Source organism: Eimeria mitis, genomic scaffold, assembly GCF_000499745.2.
Source record: "Eimeria mitis Houghton genomic scaffold, Emh_scaff1142, whole genome shotgun sequence".
Classification (NCBI taxonomy): domain Eukaryota; phylum Apicomplexa; class Conoidasida; order Eucoccidiorida; family Eimeriidae; genus Eimeria; species Eimeria mitis.
Genome location: NW_013567826.1, coordinates 618 through 1,584, shown reverse-complemented (window position 1 = coordinate 1,584; position 967 = coordinate 618). Strand labels below are relative to the sequence as shown.

General features: G+C 49.8%; 1 protein-coding gene across 1 annotated transcript in view; it reads right to left on the bottom strand.

Annotated features, from left to right (window-relative positions):
* Nucleotides 1–111: 111 nt before the first annotated feature.
* Nucleotides 112–967, bottom strand: part of EMH_0030400 (uncharacterized protein) — a gene marked incomplete at both ends in the record, with an annotated part of 1,019 nt that continues 163 nt past the window's right edge. Inside the window, 2 exons of the mRNA XM_013494415.1 lie at nucleotides 112–414; nucleotides 534–967. Coding sequence (XP_013349869.1) covers nucleotides 112–414; nucleotides 534–967 — 737 coding nt within the window. The remainder of the gene's footprint in view (nucleotides 415–533) is intronic.

Genomic DNA, 967 nt, shown 5'->3' with positions numbered 1-967 from the left:
CCATATGTCCCTGTCCCGAGCATTCATAACAGCGTATCGTATCGTTCTCATCCACGGCGGTTCCCTCTTCCGTCAGCTGGATCCGCCTTGTTGAGCTGACAGTTACGCCGGTTACCGTTGTGGCGTTTTTCCCGCATCTTCAATCTCCCACAGTATACGCCGCCTCTTCTCACGCCAAGCCCATAACGGTGCAGCCCATTCTCTCAGGGCTTGGGCGGCCTCGTGCCAGTTCTGGAAGTTCCTGGTTCCATCTCGAGTCAGTTTATCACCTATTTCCTCTGGTAACATCGCAAGAAAAAACATCACCAGTTCCTCTTTCGTTACAGACTCTGCTTCATCTGCTATATCGTAAAATCGAGCAATGTACTCGTTATAATTTCCCCGCCATGGATTGTTCCTCACCAGCAACAGTATCTGTTCGCGCGATAAAGGAGGAAACCTCTCAAGTAGTTTCTTTCGTACGAGTGGCCAGTNAGCAACAGTATCTGTTCGCGCGATAAAGGAGGAAACCTCTCAAGTAGTTTCTTTCGTACGAGTGGCCAGTCTGACATATCCGTTCCCAATCGTAGTAGGAGTCCCCAATACTCCCTGGCCTTGCCCGTCAAATATTTCCTTATTTCGAGTCCCCACTGTTCTTCTGGTATCTCAAATTCTCGGAATTCCAGGTCTATCAGTTGAAGGAAGGAATGCATATAAGTCCCATCATCAGTTGCGGCCATTCGCATCCGAATGTAGTTGCGTTTCTGGGTGTTGGTTCCTTCTTCGGTCTTCAGTTCGTCTTTCACTTGGCCAAACACCTCCATTTTTTCCGTTTTCCACTCGGCATCCTCGTTCTTCTTCGCCAGAGTCGAACCCTTCCTTCTCACAGTTGTCCCGCTCTCCTGACGGGATCTGGTCATCCGCGGTTCGGGAAGAGGTTCCTCGATTTCTTTATGTGGGCTTGCAGTGGTATCCGACATTTCCTCGG